Genomic DNA, 16,372 nt, shown 5'->3' on the forward strand with positions numbered 1-16,372 from the left:
GGCATGGAAATTAGCTTTTTCTGCAATAATCCAGAATGTTTAAATCATAATCTTTTTGTAATGACCTTCATTAACTTGTGCTGTCTTAATCAAATAAACAAATTGACTGTCTTAATAAATTTATTTTGTACTAATGTCTTCCCTAAATTAGCAGTTTTCTGGAATAAAACTGCTGGAATATACAAGAGTAAAAGAGGAATGAATGAATGAATGAAGAATGAAATAAAAATGAAATGAAATGAAATGAAAAGAATGAAGAATGATCAGATGGGCAAACCAGAAAAAGAACAGGGGTTGAACAGGGACCTTTCTGTGTGGAAATTGCATGTTCTCTCAATGTATGTATGGATTCTCTCCAGGTACTCTAGCTTCCTCCTACAGTCCAAAAACATGCATGTTAGGTTAACTAGTGAGTGTGACTGGTTGTTTGTCTCTCTGTGTTGGCCCTGTGATTGCCTGGCAACCTGGCGAGGGTGTACCCTGCATCTCGCCTGCTGATTGTAGGGACTGGCTCCAGTTTACACATGCTCCTCAACTGGAATAAGCAGTATAGAAAACGGATTGATAGATGGACAATTAAGTAAAAACAACAAGAAAAAGACTGAGAAGACTGCAACATACTGCACACAAGTGAGCACATGTGTCCTGAGATACTGTATTCTGACGTGTTCCAAACATTTTGTCTGTCTACACAAACATAGTTTGTTCTCAGGTAGCAGGACCTGCCACAACCTGGTTCTTTCCACCATTCTTAAAAGAAGTCAGTTAAAAGAAAAATGCAAAAATCTCAGAGTTGTGGTATACTGGTACTAGAAGGGTGTGAAGGCTTGATACAACTGCTTCAGTAAAAAAAAAAAATCATTTATTTGGACATTTTATTAACTATGAAGTGCAAAGTTTAGATGGTGTGTTTGAACTGGGGATGCTAAAACACTACAAGAGTGAACACAAAGATTGGAAAAACATCATCAGACTTTCAACTTCCGCTGTTTCTGTATTTGTTGCTACTTGTGGGAAACAAATAAACCAAATAATCTAAAAAACTAGTGTGTCTTGTTACCTGATGAGGCTGAATGCGTTGGATGTTGCAGGTAAAGTCAAAGTAAAGATGAAACTTGTCAAAATCCTTGTTTTTGTTTTGCTCAGCCCCCATTTTCTTCTTTCCTTGGTCAGATTTATCTTGTTCTTTTTCCTTGAGTGCTGACTTAGAGACAGAAGACTGGAGGGTCACAAAACTGTTCTCACATCTAAGAAATACACAGATCGAAAAAAGTATTAAACAAGAGATATTTTGATTCCTGTCATAAATAAACTTAAAAGCACACACACTGAAGAAATATATAATATTTGTAATTCATGTGGACAGAAATCACAGCAGCTTCAAAAAATAAATAAAAAGAGAAAAAAAGAAACCAGCACATGTAATGCACGTAATAATGCATTCTTACAATGTCTTCACGTAGGTGAGTGTCTCAGGGTCTTTGGCTATTATATCGGCCAAGATATGCTCCACACCTGTGGCTACTTCTTCCACAGATGACAAACCTGTGACACACAAACACAGATCCAGGCTGCACTAAGAAATACTGCACTATAACTGTGGACTCTACAAATACAGAGAAGCAAAAACGGCCATCTCAATAAAGTGCTAATCATTCTTTTACAACAGTTAATATGACATGACTGTATGAATATGCAACACTTTCATCATCATCAGTTCATTTATTTATTTATCCATCTATCCATTCCTCAATTAATACTGCAACATCCTCTCTGGAAATTAATAATTATTATTCAATTTATTTTAATAAGCATCTAAATCATTTGTTAAAGTAATATACTAAATGCTGTAATTCAAATTGCTTCATTTTTTCCATTCAGCTTCCTTATACAGTATTTGTTCTAAATTAATCTCAGGACACTTTCAGAAAGTAAACAAACACAAATAAAGTCAATTTCAACCCACTTCAATATTAATAATTTAAATCATAAATTTCTCAGCATCTACTGGGTAAAGATTATTCTAAATCTAACTCAAATAAAGTCCAGGCATCATCTTAATTTTCAGGGATGCATTTAATTTAAGTTTACTGTGTGTGTCTGTAAGTGCAGCTGTTTATCTCCCACCTTCAGTACCAGGTTTTACCCAGGAACTTAGATCCAGAGTGTGTGGTGTGGTCATCAGTGCAGAGGCAGCCTCTTCAAGGCCAAGTGCTTTGGCCCTGCGAGCTTTCGTCAGCTTACTGCCTTTCTTATAGGGAGTATACTGCAACAAGACAAAAAGTATAGGACAGTTCAGAGCTCCTAGACCTCCCAGTAGATTGCTTTAGACCACATTTGAGATCTAAATACAAACCGCTTATCTGTTATAAGGTAAATCTTTTTACCTTTTAAAGTTTGAAAATGTAGCTGTTGTAGCTACATGTAATTATGTTGCCAATTATGTGGCAAAATTCTGCAGTTCAAGGCACTACATTGCTCACAAAATTGTAAATATTTGGTCTGTGCCTAGTCCCTGCTCCAGATGCAGTGAAAAACATCCTCATGATTATACACGAAATCAGCCCCTATTGCCTAGTGATTGATATTTTTACTTTTTTAAAAATACATAGGGGGCCACTGAGAATCACTTAGAAGTATATGAATAATGATATACCTGAGAATGTGATCTTTAAAAAAAAAAGATAAATATAAATGATAGCCATCATGTCATTCTGACCACATGATCCAGCTCATCAGATGATCGGCAGCTCCGCAGGTTTTGCTCCAACTCAGTGGTCAAAACCCCATCCTTCTTTAGGGTTTGAATTACAGACTGGGTCTTCTTAGCAAGAGAACTGAAGTAACACAGACAAATACAGACAACCCAGAAAAAAATTAAAGATTTATAAAGTCAGAAACTTACACACACACACAACTAACTATATTTTGTCTCAAAGCTGGACTAATAGCACCATCTAGTGGACAAGGAAAAAATAATCTACTCCAGTCACATTTATTTACATTTAGTCACAAGAATTTACATGCGATTCTTTAAGTATTGATGAGTAAGAATGGGTAACAAGATGTGACAGATTGTATTTTTGTTGTTATTGTATTATTTTTTTTAAATAGAATTTATTTCATTATTCACATTTGTGCCCAAATGTGTGTGTTGCATTTGCCTACCATAACTCCTCATATCCCGTCTGGACGTCTCGGACAGCATCCGCATCCATGTGGTTAATCATCTCTTTGCGGTAGCGCACCATGAATGGCACTGTGTTCTCCTCACGAAGCAGCGCAATGATATTTTGACACACCCATTGCTCCACACATGTCAGGGTGGAAAGCAGCTGAGAGAATGAGTGGAAACAGAATGGAAAATTAAAAACAGAAAACCAAAACTTGGTTTCACATAGAATCTCTTTTTAGCCTTTGTGTGCATAGCGAGATATGCTTTGCTCTTGGCATCAGCAGAGCGGCACACTGCATAACTCTGAAGGACAGAAAGTGATAACTATGATCAAAGTTTAGAAACATCAACTTTCTAAGAGTTGAAGAGTTGGTGACTGTTAAAAAAATTAACTACCTGTTGTTTTTTCCTGTCTAAACACACTCTTGTACATATGGAGTCTATTTTTATATATTTATAGTTTAGTTAAAAATCCAATTTCCCCATTAAAGAGGTATAAGCTTAATTTTACCATTGTGATTAATATCCACACATTGTCCTATATGTTAATTTAACTTTGGCTTTATCAAAGGACAAGACTTAGCCTGAATACATTAATCATGGTGAGAACAATGCAGCTCGAGTCCTCACCAAGACCAAGAAAGACTATAAGACTAAGGCTTTTAGATCATATAACTCCAGTCCTCAGATCTCAACACTGGCTTCCTGTCTGTCAAAGAATTGACTTCAAAATCCTGCTGTTAGTTTACAAAGCACTGAATGGCTTAGGACCAAAATATATTCAGGATATTCTGGTTCAACCAGATCCCTCAGGTCATCAGGGTCAAATCTACTTTCTGTTCAGTCAAAACTAAACATGGAGAGGCAGCTTTCAGCTTTTCTGCTCCTCACATGGAACTAAGTCCCAGAAATCTGCAGGTCTGCTGAAACTCTCAGCAGTTTTAAATCAGAGTTAAAAACTTTTTTATTTGCTGCCTTTTATCAAAACAACTGTTAAATTCCCTACACTGGAACTTTATTTCTTGCATTTTATCCATTTTACAGTTTTAAATAATTTCTTTTAAAGCTTGTTTTTAATGTACTTGTTATTGTTTCCTGCACCCCACTGTATTGGTTCTACTGTTTTATGTAAAGCACTTTGAATTGTCTTGTACATTAAATGACCTATACAAATAAACTTGCCTTGCCTTTTGAAAGCATGAAACCAAGCATGGTTACAGCACGAGGTGGGGCAGGGGGTCCATGGCTTTTTAGTATTTGCATGAAAGGGGTCCTCTGCAAAAATAGGTTGGGAACCACTGATCTAGAGTAATGTTTGAGGTCACACACAGTCTCTCATTATTGATCTCCAGCCCCGTATTTACTAGCTGGTCCGGCCACGCATTCATGTACATTCATGTGAATTGCTGCCTCCTCCCTCCTCTCGAAGCCCTCTGCCCTTCCTGCCTATTAACAGCCACAGCAAGCAAGCATTGGCAGCTCATATTTTTAAAGCTAAATAGCCAAGAGCAGAACGAAACGTTCACCTAAAGATAGTCAGGAGCCGGCATTACCTTTAAAAAAAAAAAAAAAAAAAAAAAAAAAAAAAAAAAACTACGGTTGTTGGCAAAGAAGTTGTCAGATAAATAAAGAGACATAACTCGGATTAACAATGGGCTTGTATTTCCAAAGTAGAGAGCACTGCGAGAACTAAAGAGGCTACAATGTGACTCAGGACTTCCTCTTCTCCCAGACAGTAAGTAACAACATAAACATTGTAAGGTACTTTGACATGTTCCACAAAATGGCGATATTGTTTTGTTCAGTGTGTTTGCACTTTTCACATTTGTTTGGAGACGAGGCGAGATGGGATGGGGGAAAAGGTAGAGAGAGATGTGACACATGACACACTTGTTCTTGGTCTGCAGGGAGTCACAGCACCAAACCTTATAGTGAAACAATTTCACTTTTTGTCCCTTAAAGATTGCTCTTTCTTTTGTAATGAGTTGGTTCATCAGCTAAAATAAAAGCTAATTTGCTTGCTGCCTTTTGCAAACATGGGTGGTGCCTTGCAAAAGTATGCTTGTGGTGGGTTTTATTTAGATTTTGTTGTATTACAATCTGTAATTCAACTTAACCTCCTGAGACCTGAGCTTTAGTTTGACTTGCGTTAAAGATTTCTTCTGGCTTTTTGGGGTTAGGAAGAACCAATAAATAGAAATATATATTTTATGATTATACACATTTTTATGATTATACATATTTTAACATATATATATATGATGTAGATATAAATATTAAACTGAAAAACAAAGTCCCTTCTGACACCATCAAATGGCAGTGTAAGATTCACAGTTGTTCACCTGGGTCACCTAAGGCTTCCAGTCCCTGCAGGGCAGGCAATATATACTGTGCCACTTTTACCACCTGGCAAAAAGAAAGACAAAATTCTCACATACACCATACCTCAGTCAAATCCCAGTTCATATTGAGTTCATTCCTCAGAGGCCCTTCTTTGGGTGGTGGTAAAACAGGAGGTTGTCCCCGACAGGTACCACTGGTCTTCAGTTTCTTTAGGCAGGGCTCGTCAAAAGTGAAGTCATCATCTGTCCCTTCCTCTTTCTTTACCCTAACCCCAGCTTGTGATGATCCTTCATCTGCCCATTCATCTGTATGGTGGGCTTCTGACACAATAAATGACACCCTCTAAAATAATAATAAGAAAGCAAAAAAGACGCGTGATAGGATTTAGCTTCACATCAGACCACTTCACACGTTGATTTGCAAAAATCTTTTAGACACAAATATTTCAAATAATAAAATAGTAATTTGTATATCATACTAACAAACTGGAACTTACTCTAACTGAAATATTACAGACTTACTTCTTCCTTCATCCTGATACTTGTGCCACTCTCATGGGCCCTTTCTTCCTTTGAACAGTCATTCTGTGTTTTTTCTTTGTCTCCTCCAAAATTATGTGTTTTTTTCATTTTGGTTGCAGCCAAGCCTGATACAGCAGGATCCTTTGAACTTTTAGAGGCCTGAATTTTTCGTTCTGCTGCAGGTTTTTGTGGTGCCCTTGGTTTAGGATCTCTGGGCACTTTAGGAGCTTTAGGCTCTTTGGGCACTTTTGGTTTAGCAGTTCTCTTGGTCGCTGTTTTCTTCTCTCCAGTTGCAGGGACTCTAGGGGTCTTACTTTGAGCTTTTTGCTTTGGTTCTGGTGGCCTCCACTCCTCACTGTCCTCATCGCTACTCACCGCCTGAGAAAAAGACCTGTTGGTAGAGTATGGATAGGGTGGGGCATTAGCTAATGACAAAACTATATAAGAAGTGGGCTACATTTACTAAATAATTAATGTTCTGTTTCTCATGTGAATGGACAATGAAGTCTTGTTTATAGAGTGCAGTACTGTCAGTGTGATGGCAGTTAATAACATCCCAAAAGAAGTGAGGAAAACCCTAAAACCTGTCCTTGTGACTGAAGGGTGTCTATAAAAGAGATTCGATGCAGAACGCGACTGCTATATAATTATGAGCATTACTTACAAGTCAGAGTCCATAGTTTCATTTTCTTTATATTTGACCGCCTTAGCAGTTGTTGTTCTAGGTCTTCGCATCATCTGTTGAAAAGACGTTAGGTTAGCTGGCGTTACATCAAATCTGTGACAACAGATACAACACCCTTCCACACTGTCTTGATAACGGTAATAGCCATGGGCTACGTTAGCATTAATTTGCAGGAGTGTGGCAAATAACCAGAGTTAAGCCAGTTATATGTACTTTTCCAGTAAATTTATACAAAGCACAAAGATATTTCTGACGCGTTAACTTAAGCTCAAACCTTCTATTATTGCTAGCATGTAACATCTTACTACTGTTAGTTAGCTATCATAAACTAGGCTGGTTTAGCTAGCATTTTTAAATTTGGCGCTCTACGATGACGTGCACAAACACGGACTACAAAAGAGTGGCATTTTCATTCATAACACTACTCCCTTCATGGTATAAAAGTAACCAGCTAGTTATACCTTATCGTTTGATATGGCCTGGTTATTTATGTCAACGCAGTGAAGCTGAAAAGCTGCTTCCTGCAACAAAATAGGGTTAACCAATGAAAGCGTCCTGAAGTTTTAAAGGGTCAGCGCCCCTGCCACGTTGTGTTTAGGTCACATCGTAAAGTGTACAACGCCACCTATGGTATCATTACCGAACATGCAGTTTGATAGAACATTAAAAAATGGCAGACAAAAATAGAATGTGTAATCTATTATTAATGTCTTTATTTGGGGTAATTTTGTGTGATGCCACTTAATCTATTTTGCATCTTATTATGATTGTTTGAAGTAGCGTCATTTGGTTCATTTCTTGATTGCTTCACATCTTGTGGTTGTGATTGCAACCCTAAAGTGTGTTTTTGTGCATATGTATGCATGTATACATACATTTATGCATTTTACTTTCTTCTTAACCTTAAACTGTGTATGTATGTGTGTATATCAGTATGTGTATGTAGCAGATTGCTGTAATCTTGCTGTGTTGAAACGGCTAGATAGATAATTATTCAGGTGAAAACAATCTGTAGTAAAAGGCTAAAACATGTTGTTATTTTATTTAAATAAAATAGCAAGGAGTAGGCCATTTAAAACAAACAAATAAATAAAAACACTTTTTTTCAGGATATGGAGTGAGAATGAGCTAGACGCAAACATACAAACTACTCTTCAGTTGTAATAGAAGATGCTTTTTATCTCGATCAATGAGCTGCCTATTGTTAGTTTTTCCCTCTCTGTGATATTTTTAACATTGTGTATAATGAAATACTCAACATCTTTCAGAATTTTACACCAGTGACACAGTTTTGTGTTATTATTAAATATCAATAATAAAGATTATTTTAAAGGACAAAACTTCCTCTTAAAAGGTATTACATGTTTTAAATTAGACTATGGAACGATAGCGAGATGAAAAAATAATCCCAGTCTCATTTGGGTGTCACACTGGTTAATCCAAATGTTTAGATACTGTCCAAACAGTTTGTTATAGGAATCCAGCATCCACTACACATCTCAATCTATTCATTCTTTCTGTGATCAAACTTATCCAAGAGAGAACTGTTTACTGGAATTGGCAAGCTGTTTTATCAAAGTTCCCTGTGGTCCTAAATCTACTTTCACATCCTTCACAAATTTCATATTGTTTGTTTTATTTATTTATTTGTTTGTTTATTTTAGCCTTTAGCTGAAACAGATATTCACCGTCCCTGAACAATCCAAATAGTAACAGAAACAAGCAATAACCTAAAGCTCTTACTAGTTGTGCTTACCCAGTTTATAAAAATGAGTTTCAAGATCTCAGAAGAGTCAGATTTGGGGGAACAAAACAAAAAAACTGATTTAAAAAAAGGGGGTAAAACGCAACATCTTTAAACAAGATGTGTTGATATTAAGTTGAAACGTGTAAAAAGTGAATGCCTAACAAATAATTCTTGTATAAATTTAAGAAAGATACCATAGTAACTTAATTAAATCTGTGAAAAGTTAATACTACAAGCCAAATATTATTGAAAAATAAGAATAGAAATTCTCTATCATTTTATTTTTTGGACTATTCTTCTCATTTTTTTCATATCTAAGAAAATATGACGACTTGTACTGAGATTACACGTCTAAAATTTTGATTTGTGACAAACGTTGTAAAGTTCTGCCCCTAGTAACAGATGATGAGTAATTACTACCAGCCAATCAGAAATTCGGATTCACAAAAAAAAAATCCAGCTGGACCTAAATGTGGTTGTTCACAGAGTGAATGTGGGTTTTCCCCGCCAGCTTCTTTCGGTTCCTGCTCACATATTAGTCAAAAAGGTAAAGTTTCTCTGAACTCGTTCACTGTGACTGTTAAACATCCTGCAACCTCCTCTCTAAGAAGGTAATGTGTCTCAGTTGTTTGTCTATCCTGTCAGGATGCTATAGAGACCCCTGAACCAGTTTTGTCGTGTGTGTGTGTGTGTGTGTGTGTGTTTGTAGGTTTGTGTTTTTGAGAGAAATGGCAGAACCCGAGACCCAAACTCTGATTGGAGCCTCCAACCAGCAAACAGTCGTCGATGTTGGCGCACCAACTCAGCGGTAAGTAGGGAGTGTGTTGATAAAAAAAATCCTCACAAAATACGACTGTGGTGTGTATGTTTTTTGTTTGTTTTTGTTTTGTTTTTTTTTTGTTTTGTTTTGATTTAGTCCTATCTGTATATTTTGTGAGCGCATGTAAGAAAATATGGCGATACAGTTATGCTGTATAACTCCTGCCCCTTTTAGATAAGTAAACAAGACAATGTTGTATAATAACTCAGGTTTAATACATGATGTGAAAGTTAGTGTGAGTAGAGGACTAGTTAATTCAAGCTGATATAGTGTGATAAAATCGCTGCTATGTAATAAAAACAAAGGAAGTTTTGACTTAATTAAACAATGCAGTAACACTGAGTGTGTGTGCGTGTGTGTGTGTGTATGTGTGTGTGATAACTGATGCATAGAAAAATAGGCACTCATAAAGTTCAGGAAAAATGTAATTAATCAAATGTTTCTCATTTACTTTTTTTTTATTATAACCTTATCTCTGCCATGCAATAACTTATTTCCACTGACGTTTGTTAGAATTAAACTGCAGATTATAACAATGGAACTTTGAATCAACTGTTTATAACAAGGTTTGAAAATCTGAAAAGAAAATGCAAACCTAATAAAATGTTCAAGTTTAGGATTTTTATTTTCTAAAAACAACTTTATCCATCTTTTCACACACACACACACACACACACACATATATACATTTAAAGATTTCTGTATCAGTTTGTTCCTGGTTCTCTTTTTCTTTTCCCTTTCTCTTTTGTTAAGAGGTAAATGGGATTTCTGAGAGGTGATGTCATTTTTGAGTAAACGGAGTGTCCAAACAAACAAACAAAAAAAGCCCCTGGAATTTAAATAATTTTCTGACTTTTCACTCTGGTGTCTGTTTAGCAGCTTCTGTCCAAGTCCATAGCACCAGTTTAATACGATTTCCTGAAACTTGAGCCGAGCTTATGATGTTCCTCATTCTTGTTGCAATTTATCTGTCATCAGTGGCAGATATCAACTTTCAATTGATCACAAAAAAAGGGACTTTTCTGATAACTATAAATCAATAAATATCGCTCTCTGCTTTTTCTGTTTTCCAGTGCCCGCTCCTCTCGTGCCTATAAGGTGGCAGGAGTGACCCTTTTGGCCGGCGTGCTGATTGTGAGTCAGGTGGCCATCGCCTATTTCCTCCTCAGCCAGAGAAGCGACATCAAATCTCTGGCGGAACAGAACAACAAAATCAAGACGGAGTTGACAAAGGGAAGATCTGGTGGTAAGGCTGTATTTGATTCACATTAAGAGGGATTTCACATATCACCGCGGCTATAGCAGTATTGGACACAGAATGGACCTTTGTCCTGGCTACTCTTATTTAAGCAGCATTCTGTTTTATTCATAGAATAACAACTCACACCAGAAAAAAATTGGTCCATTTCAAGACATTCTATAAAAAGAAACCCAATAAAGCAAGCAAAGTCATTTTTGAGGCTGTTTTTTTTTGTTTTGTTTTGCTTGTTTTTTTGTTTGTTTGTTTTGTTTTGTTGTTTTTTTTTACTTTTACCATTTGATTGCAGTTTGTTTTGTGTACCAAATCTATTTGGTTAAGGTTAGGAAATACGATAGGGAAGGAACTCTCCTATCTGCTGTCTCTTTTCAGGTGGAAGTTCTCTGCCTTCACGGATGCACATCCCCATGCAAGTCTTGCCTGAGATGTTGGATAACACTGTGGAGGTAAATAAGTTCAGTATAAAACGTTTTAGGCTTTAGGCTCATTATCTGAATCTCACATCCCTTCTTTTTTAAATTTGCATGACAAAAATGAAGAATCATTTAAGTTCACTTTCTGATGCAGAATCTCATAATTTCTTTGGTTTGGTTGTTTTGTTTTTTTAAACTTATGCCAGTTAATATTCTGGAACATATAAAGTAATGTCATCTTTCAATAGAGATCTGGAGACTGTACATACATTTAATGAATCATGTTATATTTGTGTAAAGTCAAGTGGTCTTTGTTATCCAAGTCATCCATTTCATCTGATTATTTCAGGAGGCTTCAACTGGAACTCCAGAAAAATCTGGTAAGTTCTGTACATAGAGGCGTTGTGCTTCTATTTGTTTAGTGCTTTATTCCCAGTTATGTATAAATTTGAAAATACAATTTCCACTTACTTTGTCACATCTCATATTCAGCTCTTTAATCTTTTTCAGCTGATCCTCTCACCCCTTGCCAAATGGAGACGACTGGTCTGAAGCCTGTGCAGGTGCCAGGTTTTTATCCCATGTGTGACAAGCAAGGCCTCTATAAGGCCCAACAGTGCTACATAGAACACTGCTGGTGTGTGAACCCTCAGACCGGGGACCAGATCCCTGGATCTGTGCGCAAAGGACCTGTCAGTTGCGTCACACCAGGTGAGACAAGATAACTGGTTGTGAGGTTGGCTTTAGCAGAAATAAAAATGCAGGATGAGTCAAAAGTTTGGAGACACTTTCCCATTAAATCTAATGGGAAAGTGTCTCCAAAACTTTGACTATAGTGCATGTGTCTGTATTCAAGTAGTTAAATTCAAAACCTCAAAAGTCAGTAATGATCTAAGATAGAGCGCTGCTGACTTTAAATTGTCTCTTTGCAGTCGGCATGCTCACTCTGACTAATGTCGATGCCTAAAGCTGTGGTAAGTTATATTGTGTTCCTCTGCTTAAATATCAACACATTTCTACATTACAGACCTCTTTCTGCGATTTATATCTAAGTTAAGTCCATAACTGAGTCCAGATGAGAAGTTCTTAACAGATTGTGTATTTGGTTTTAAAAGAAATTATTTCCTTATTTCCTTCTATTACAAAGTGAAAACTATGCATTATTAATTTTTAATCCTTTTTCCCCATCTTAGGTAACTGAAGCTGGAAGAAATAATTCTGCTCCTGATAACATGCAACTTTGCCAACTTATAATCACTATATTTGCAGTTCTTAGTAAGCTTGTGGGGTTAAATATATTACTGATTAACGATCTAATTAAACCATTTAGTTCACTGTTAATGGATTATTGTGCTTTTACTTTTCTGCATCTCATCTGCAACTAATGTTAGATGCAGGGCATTTTGACTGTGATTAGTATTCAAAATGGCAATTAAAGGATAAGAATTTCTTTTTGTGCTTTGTCTGCATTTGTTGTGTGTACTTAATGTATTAGTTATAAGGAAAATACTTCTACAAATGTACTGATACACCAGGACACAATTATTAATTTGGTACAAATGACACAAAAACTGTATTTTCCTCATTTATTAGAACAACCCAAATAAACCTTTAACAGACTGCTTGGTTGTTTTCTTTCATCATAATACCACAGTGATTTTTCAAACATTTCTGTACAGACACCAATGAAAGAAAACAAAGGTGTCAACAGACTCATCATAACCTTTATATACAAGAAGTAAATGCTTTTAAAAAAAAGAGGGAAACATCATGCAATACAAAGACAAACAACAAAATCATTGTCAATAGGCACCTTTTTTTTCCAGTCACGGTACAAATATTCTTCTGATACACAGTTCAAGTCAAAGATAGATATTCAATGAGCACAAAATTAAAAATATCATTTCTCGTTTATGGCTTATTTATCTTGTACCTAACAGACCAAATAGTTTACATAAACTATATTAGTTTCAGGCACCAACAAGGATCAGAACAGCAGCTTACGTACGATCATGAGGAAACCAGCTTAGAGTTTCTTTGGACTTATATTCCTTAGCCAAGCATGATTCAGAAGATAATTATTCATTATATAGTGTTATTACTCATTCAAAACAATAGTGGGTTCAAATTAGAGAAACACTAAATGCAGGTTAGTGTGTATATATACTAAATTTAGGCCTGTATTTTCCACTTTTTTTAGGTTATCCACTTATGTGAAATACTACCCAAGTAAAATAAAGGTCAAACATTGCCTTGTCTCTACTTGTTTGCTACTGGTGTTTTCAGGTATTTTAAATGTAGTTTTTGCCGTTTCTGCAGTATCAGTGTTATACTTTTGGGAATAATTACATTCATCCATTTCAATTTAAATTTCTAAACAAAGAGAAACCATAATACAACCACAGATTGTGGATAATAGATGGATGTAGCCTACATGAAGGAAGAAAAATTATATTAACTGGCCAGCAGGGGCAGACTTCTCCAACTTGCTAAACTAAATGAAAGGGAAGTCTGAGAAAATTTCATTATACTATTTCAACATTTCAAAAGATAGTTTTCAAATAATTAAAATTTCTAAATCATGGTCTCATTTAAAATAAAATAAAGCATAAAAGCAGGGTGTGTAAGGAGTGTATTGTCAGAGTAATTTTGTTGAATAAACCCCAGATGTTGAAAAACAAATGACAGACCACTGGATGATGCTACCATGGCTACATCCATCTTTCGTACAACGGCTAAACAAACAACAAAAATGGATACAAGCACCATATTTTAATGAGGAAAAAGTGCAAAAGATCAATTACTTTCCAGCATGTAAAAATAGGCAGCCAAATCTTATCAGGAAGAGGCTATTGCACACATGGCACGAGATGATAACATCAAGTCACAACCCGAGTAGGCACTGTTATATATATATATATATATATATATATATATATGTGTGTGTGTGTATAACATAAAACACATTTCCCTGTTGAAAGTACTGGGTGCAATAAAGCTGCACCTTTAAATAAACACCTTTAAATAAGTTTGGATGACCTAGTTCAGGAGTGCATTGTGTGGAATACACAAAACATCTACAAATACAGGAATACTAAACCTTAGTTTTGAACAGACTGTAGAATTTCCCATCTGTAATCTTAGAGTGGAGGTACTCTGCAGAGACACAATGTAAAATGAGGTCATTCTATGCCTTCTTTTAATGTCATGATAGACTTGTTTTTTTTTTTATCTCTAGTGAACCTCTTTTTAAAAGCTCAACTCAACATGCTTGTCATGTGAATACCAATTGGCTTTATTGTCAATAAAATTTCAGGCAGTGTGTGTTATAGTGACAGGCTTGGGTTCAGATACCAACTTTATCAGCAATTATAATCTATAATGGTGGGATTTGGGTCTAAACGTGCATTTAACCATCTTGGAATTGTTTTGATTTATAATGTATAGTGCCTTGTAAGCCCATTGGGCTGGGCACGCTCTGTGCATGACACTGAAATAAATAAACCATGTTCAGTTGTATCAATATATAAGAATGATCCTCTTTTTTTTTAATACACATCTGCTCCTGTGTCACTCCCTGTTTTTGTAGATGACTATTTTGTTTTTTCTCTTTTGTTATTCTTAATTTTATCAAATTTTATTTTCGTCCTTCTTTCAGGCTACGTATGTAGTCTTTAACAGTGTTTTCAATGTTGGGAACCGCGTAATTTTGTGCTGCATAGATTCCTGTGCATGTCCCTACTGCAACACCCAGTAATGCTGAAGAGCGTAGCCTAGCAACGATGTACCCGGCCAGAAAGCCCTTCAAGAAAGGAGAAGCCAGCAGACTGCCTCCCTGTAAGGGAAAAGAGAGATTTCGACCTGAATATGGATCTAGTAAATCAACATCTGCGTATTACCATAATTTATGAGTTTTAACAACTTTTTCATGTGTGAACAAATTAAAGGCAAGATAACATGAAAATCTACATATTAATGTCTGCATGAGCCTTACCGGAGGAACCCCAGCCTGTATCTCATCTTCCACTCGTCTCTGTATGTCCTCCAGCTGGTCCTTCAGCTCCACCAAATCCTTAAGCTGGCCCAAAGGATTCTACAGCCACATGCACAAACAGACACAGACAAAACAAGTTAGTAGACTTTTCTATAACAAAGTCAAGTTTATTCATACAAAGTTGGACAAAGTGCTTCACAGTCCAAACACAAGTAAAGACAGATCAAAACACAAATTCTAAAATTTAGATGCCATACTCCCCCCAAGCTGAAAGCCAAGGACGAGAAGTGAGACTTGAGCAGTAATTTAAATATGTCTACAGTCTGAGTGGTGCCTATATGCAATAATAAACTGCCCCACAGATTTGGAGCAACCACAGAAAAAGCTCGATCACCTCTTTTGTTTTCAGAGATTTAATCTGGTTACTGGAACGTCTAAAAGAAACTGGTTGGTTGACTGTTGTGCTCTAACATGGGGTGTAGACGCTCAGAAGATCTGATAATGTGCAGCTAATCTATTTAGAACTATATATTAAAAGTCAGCAATAAAATCTTAAAAGCAATTCGGAACTAAACAAACTTACTTAAGTTTAGGTTAGCTAGCTATTAGCTATTTAGACCCGTTAGCAATAGTTAGCAGTTAACAAGCACTTCCTCCATTCAGGTTAACAACTTGTTGATTAACTGACACTGACAACGGATTGTTGGCATTGCACTGAATTTCCCTGAAACCACGGAAAGACAGTATTAATACATTCGCGTAGTTTAAGGTTTAGTGAATGTTAAAATGAGCTACTTGCGTCAGAACGGTACGTTGTTACATCTCAAACTGATCTTAGCTAACTTTTTTTTTTTAACAAACTATCAAATCACTCTGCATGTGGAAATTAACGCCTATTAAAACACTGAAAAGCTGTCTTAAAATCCGACCTTGTCATCTGCCATAGTTTACTTTCCTCAACAGCCAACAGTATACTGCGCTTCCTGCTTCTTCTTCTTCTTCTTCTTCGTGCTTTAGCTAAAATTGAAGTTACTGCCCTCCAGTGGTCACTCACCGTGACCTCCGGTGGCACTAGATTTCTTCATAATCATAAGGTAGTAGGTTATACTGAGGTTAAATCAAGATTAATAAAGTACATAATTACGAGTTGTTGTTGTTGTTTTTTTCTCAAAATGCATAATAATATATTGAAGGGGTGAATATTGTTTCAGGGACGTGGTTTCATTAACACTCACAATAGCTTAATGGTGAAGTTGTCCTCCTGGGCCTTTTTCTGCCTGCCCTGGATGGCCGGTGCCTGTCGCCGTTGCCGCCGCTGTCGGGGTTGGCAGCTGCTGATCTTGGCCCGCCGGGGCCTGTGCCCCCTGACCGCGAAGGGCTCTGGCTGGGGCTTTCCTCGGGGTGGGTCCTGGGTAG

General features: G+C 36.5%; 3 protein-coding genes across 6 annotated transcripts in view; 1 reads left to right on the top strand and 2 right to left on the bottom strand.

Moving 5' to 3' along the window:
* srbd1 (S1 RNA binding domain 1) overlaps positions 1 to 7,245 on the bottom strand; it is a 55,790-nt gene extending 48,545 nt beyond the window's left edge. For 2 of the 3 annotated variants that reach the window (XM_042011037.1, XM_042011039.1), the window contains exons 1-9: positions 7,186 to 7,245; positions 6,704 to 6,777; positions 6,040 to 6,430; positions 5,621 to 5,860; positions 3,169 to 3,335; positions 2,720 to 2,837; positions 2,128 to 2,266; positions 1,449 to 1,545; positions 1,061 to 1,247 (exon numbers count right to left, since the gene is read on the bottom strand). In XM_042011037.1, coding sequence (XP_041866971.1) covers positions 1,061 to 1,247; positions 1,449 to 1,545; positions 2,128 to 2,266; positions 2,720 to 2,837; positions 3,169 to 3,335; positions 5,621 to 5,860; positions 6,040 to 6,430; positions 6,704 to 6,777 — 1,413 coding nt within the window. In that variant the 5' untranslated portion in view covers positions 7,186 to 7,245. Of the gene's footprint in view, positions 1 to 1,060; positions 1,248 to 1,448; positions 1,546 to 2,127; positions 2,267 to 2,719; positions 2,838 to 3,168; positions 3,336 to 5,620; positions 5,861 to 6,039; positions 6,431 to 6,703; positions 6,778 to 6,998; positions 7,042 to 7,185 lie in introns of those variants that run through there. The other variant, XM_042011038.1, reaches the window with a different exon arrangement.
* Positions 7,246 to 8,927: 1,682 nt separating this feature from the next.
* LOC121655735 (insulin-like growth factor-binding protein 2) lies at positions 8,928 to 12,582 on the top strand. 2 transcript variants are annotated; one of them, XM_042010542.1, is made up of 8 exons: positions 8,928 to 9,082; positions 9,181 to 9,279; positions 10,365 to 10,537; positions 10,922 to 10,995; positions 11,312 to 11,342; positions 11,473 to 11,673; positions 11,895 to 11,936; positions 12,156 to 12,582. In XM_042010542.1, the coding sequence occupies exons 2-7, from the start codon at positions 9,200 to 9,202 to the stop codon at positions 11,927 to 11,929; spliced, it is 594 nt and encodes a 197-aa protein (XP_041866476.1). In that variant the 5' UTR covers positions 8,928 to 9,082; positions 9,181 to 9,199; the 3' UTR covers positions 11,930 to 11,936; positions 12,156 to 12,582. The 2 variants fall into 2 exon arrangements, with proteins under 2 accessions (XP_041866476.1, XP_041866477.1); XM_042010543.1 differs by having other exon boundaries at positions 8,992 to 9,018.
* On the bottom strand, positions 12,341 to 15,964 carry LOC121655736 (SLC35A4 upstream open reading frame protein-like). Its single transcript, XM_042010544.1, has 3 exons — positions 15,886 to 15,964; positions 14,957 to 15,055; positions 12,341 to 14,797 (listed from the first exon to the last, which is right to left on the bottom strand). Exons 1-3 carry the CDS (start codon positions 15,898 to 15,900, stop codon positions 14,600 to 14,602), a joined length of 312 nt encoding a protein of 103 aa, XP_041866478.1. The 5' UTR covers positions 15,901 to 15,964; the 3' UTR covers positions 12,341 to 14,599.
* Positions 15,965 to 16,372: the final 408 nt, after the last annotated feature.

The sequence above is a fragment of the Melanotaenia boesemani genome, chromosome 16, assembly GCF_017639745.1.
Source record: "Melanotaenia boesemani isolate fMelBoe1 chromosome 16, fMelBoe1.pri, whole genome shotgun sequence".
NCBI classification, from domain to species: Eukaryota; Metazoa; Chordata; class Actinopteri; order Atheriniformes; family Melanotaeniidae; genus Melanotaenia; species Melanotaenia boesemani.